The sequence below is a fragment of the Cherax quadricarinatus genome, unplaced genomic scaffold (genome assembly GCF_038502225.1).
Source record: "Cherax quadricarinatus isolate ZL_2023a unplaced genomic scaffold, ASM3850222v1 Contig951, whole genome shotgun sequence".
Lineage (NCBI taxonomy): Eukaryota > Metazoa > Arthropoda > Malacostraca > Decapoda > Parastacidae > Cherax > Cherax quadricarinatus.
In genome coordinates, this window is record NW_027195977.1 from 44990 (window position 1) to 48698 (window position 3709).

At 33.8% G+C, this 3709-nt stretch overlaps 1 protein-coding gene across 1 annotated transcript; it reads left to right on the plus strand.

The window, feature by feature from the left end:
- The first annotated feature begins 481 nt into the window (after positions 1-481).
- Positions 482-1221, plus strand: LOC128706366 (uncharacterized). Its single transcript, XM_053801298.2, has 2 exons — positions 482-610; positions 876-1221. Exons 1-2 carry the CDS (start codon positions 605-607, stop codon positions 1170-1172), a joined length of 303 nt encoding a protein of 100 aa, XP_053657273.1. The 5' UTR covers positions 482-604; the 3' UTR covers positions 1173-1221.
- Positions 1222-3709: the final 2488 nt, after the last annotated feature.

Consider the following 3709-nt stretch of genomic DNA (forward strand, 5'->3'; position numbering starts at 1 on the left):
GTTCACCCCACGTAGATGTCATTACGTAAATGTTATCAAAATAAACTGAAACATTTGGCATATTACCCAAGACCTTTCTCATCAGTCTCACATAGGTAGCACAGGCAGTTACCAAACCGAAGGGCATAGTTCTATATTGCATCAGTCCTTGGTGTGTAGGAAAAGCGGTGTACTGCTTAGAAGGATCTAACATTACTTGATGATATGCCTGTGCAATATCAATCTCTGAAAAGAAGGAAGAGTCATAAAATTTGTGTAGATCGCTATCTATTAAGGGCATAGGCTCAGCATCCCACCGAGTTATAGCATTAAGGCCTCTGAAGGTCCCTTTGTCGATAATCCCTTTGCGAGGCCGAAAAAATTCGGTCTTAATTACGTGTTTTTGGCGCGTGTCATACTCCGTGCCCCGCGTGGCCACCTTCCCGTTCTTTAGTTCCAACCAATCACAAGCCTTCCCTGAGTCTCTTCAGCTAAGTACAGTTCGCTTCTGCCGCCTTCCCATTGGTTGAGAGATCAAAATATAAACACTGGTGGCTTGGCTTCGCCCACACACGCATTTTTCCCTCCACCCTTACTAATCTACTCTTGGATTATACATTCTACAATGTCGGTAAGTACTGATTGTTGTGTTTAGTGCTTACATGAATAGTTTAGGCATATTTTGATATATACCTAAAGTCCGTGTGAAGCATAATATGAGTGTAGCATGCAGTTGAAAAAAGTGCAAGCATTTTAGACCGAATTATTTCGGTCTTGCGCGAGTTTCCGGGAATGTCCAATTTTAGTCAAATAAATATTTATAAGAAATTTTCAATTGCATATATGAACTCTGTAGTGGTCTGGATTTATACAGGAGGTTTCTATTGTCCTTCCAGTTCCATGAGAGGCTGTTTTATGGGGAGCAGTCGACCAGCAGGTCGAGGTATGTCTGCGTTTCTGAAGACAGTGACTCGGAACCAGAGGTAGACGAACCAGAATTGCTGGATAGTGGTGATGAATACTTGCCACCGGATGCACAGGATGCAGAGATGTCAAGTGATGATGAGGAGGAAGAAAGGGAAGAAAGGCCAGCCAAAAAGCAGAAAGTAATGAGGAAAAAGAGAACTTTTAGGATTGAGGAATACCCGGATGAGGAAGAGATCCATGAGAATATTGCTCTTCAAGTTTCATAAAGACTGATAGAAATTGTTTCTCAGACTTCCATCTTTCCATTTAGCAATATAGAATCATTGGTCTTCCAAATGAATCTCAGGAATATAGGGATTGAAACTTGCATCACTTTGCAATTTGGCATTGTTGATATTTGCTTCCTTTTTATATTTTTGTAACAATTAAAAAATGTTTTGATACAAGTTCCATTTATGTTTTTTATATTGTCTGTTTGTATATTAAATTTAAAAAATTGTTTTGGTGTGTTTTATTAACAATTGCAAGTTTGCAACATAAAATTTTTTAATCCCTTTGTCGGGCGCAGCCGAATATTTTCGGTCTTCGGAGATTAGCAATTGCTCGAAAACTAACCATCAGAAATCAATTTATATGGGATCAGTGACCTTGTATTGAGTTACTCTATCCACCATAGGGAGTTCAGTTCCAATTTCAAATTTTCGGACCCCTTGCGGTAATATTTCTTAAGGATGTTGATATGATAAAGCTTAGGTTTCCCCTTGAATTTTATGAGGTAGTCAACTTTCCCACAAATTTTTAATACTTTATATGGACCTGCAAACAAAGCACAGGGTAGGTAACGATGCCACTCCTTAGGTTTAAGGGAGCAAAGTTTCCTTAAATTGGACTTGAGAATTGAATGCTGGTGCTCAATTCTCCCATTACAGCTGGGATGATAGGGTGTTGTGAAGAGAGGCTTCACTCCCAGAAGTTGGTATAGATGTTGCATTAAGTCAGATGTGAATTGTGTCCCACGGTCAGACAAAATTTTTCTAGGGATGCCCACTCTGGAGAAGATGGACAAAAGGGCTTCAGCCACCTCTGTAGTAGTTATGGTCTTTAAGGGTATGGCTTCAGGGAAACTCAAAGCATAATCAACTAATGTTAATATATATCTATGTCCCCCAGATGAAAGTGGAGATAAAGGACCAACGATGTCAATAGCTACTCTTTCAAATGGTACCGTAAAGATAGGCATTTTGACCATAGGTACTCGCCTGGTACCTCGGGAGGATGACAGTTGGCAAACTTTACACGATCTACAATAGGTAGTGACATCTGAGGACATTTTTGGCCAAAAATAGGTTTCTCTAATTTTATTTAAGGTTTTACGATGCGTGAAATGCCCGGCCACTGGTAGGTCATGAGCCATTTTAAGAACAGTCTCTCTGCATTGACTTGGAACAACTAAGATGGAATAGTCTGTCTCATCTGAATTTAATTTGAATACTGACTTGTACAAGATATCTTTCATATATTCAAATTTATATGAAAAGTTTTTCCTTTGGATAACTTGATTTTAACTTAATTTTGATCTAAAAAATGTAATTTAGATTTACACTATCATACATATTATTCTAAATATAATAATATTACTACAGTATTACAAACTGGAATATATGAATTTAAGAAAAGACTGTTCTAGAGTATGTTTTTCGCTTCTGTCATTACATCTGTAATAAGATCGCTTTTTTTATTCAACAGAAAAGATTTTTGGAAAATCATCAGTTTTATTTTTTAATCGTAAAATTGATTGTTCACTTTCACTATATTTATTACATATTAAACGAAAAATTGGTAATTTTGATAATTTATAAATCTGATTACATTTTTGAGGCTGATTACATTTTTTATGCCAATCAAAATATAATTGAATACAATTACAAATTATAGTGACACAATTAACATTGTTTGAATAAGAGTATATTATAATAAAATCATTTAATGAATTATCAAAATTATTTATGATACGTACGTTTTTAAATTTGAATAAAGATTTGTCAATAATTAAGTAGTTTGTATAAATTAAAAACTTATTATTACTGTAGCTACTAAAGATTAAAATTAATACTTCAAATATGGTATTTTTACTTATAAACTCCACATTAATAATTTTGTCATTGTTACAATAAAAATGATTGATTAATCGTGCTTGTTCACATGTCATTAATGATGAGCCAATAATTCGATTTTCCCAAATGAAAAGAGTAGAATGAATTTTACAATGATAATAATCAGAAATTGACAAACTTTTATGATTATAGTAAATATTCAGAAAAAACAAACGTAATCCATAGAAAAAATCTATAATATCAACTAATGGATAAAAATTTGGTATTTTTAATATTAAATATAATAAATACTGGACTTCACTTACTGTCTCAGAGAGCACACTCATCGATATTATAATATTATAAAATGACTGGCGTTTTCTAAGAAATTCAACAGCATATGAATAGTATGGATGAGTATGCAATTCAACTAAGTCAGTTTTTAAATTATAGATTTCATTTTCATGTTTATATTTAATCATTTGTTAAAATTTAAATACATTATAGTCATCCATGAATGGTTGTAAAATTTCAATAGCACAACTATTATTACCAAAGGGACTTCGAAATTTTGAGTAAGGTTCTTTACAATATCTATAATATAATTGACGAAGTGGCATATAATGCTGATTAGCAATAATTACATTTCTCTATTGCTTACAAACTGGAGCACAATAGTTCAATAAATCTTCATAAGTGAGTTGAGCAAA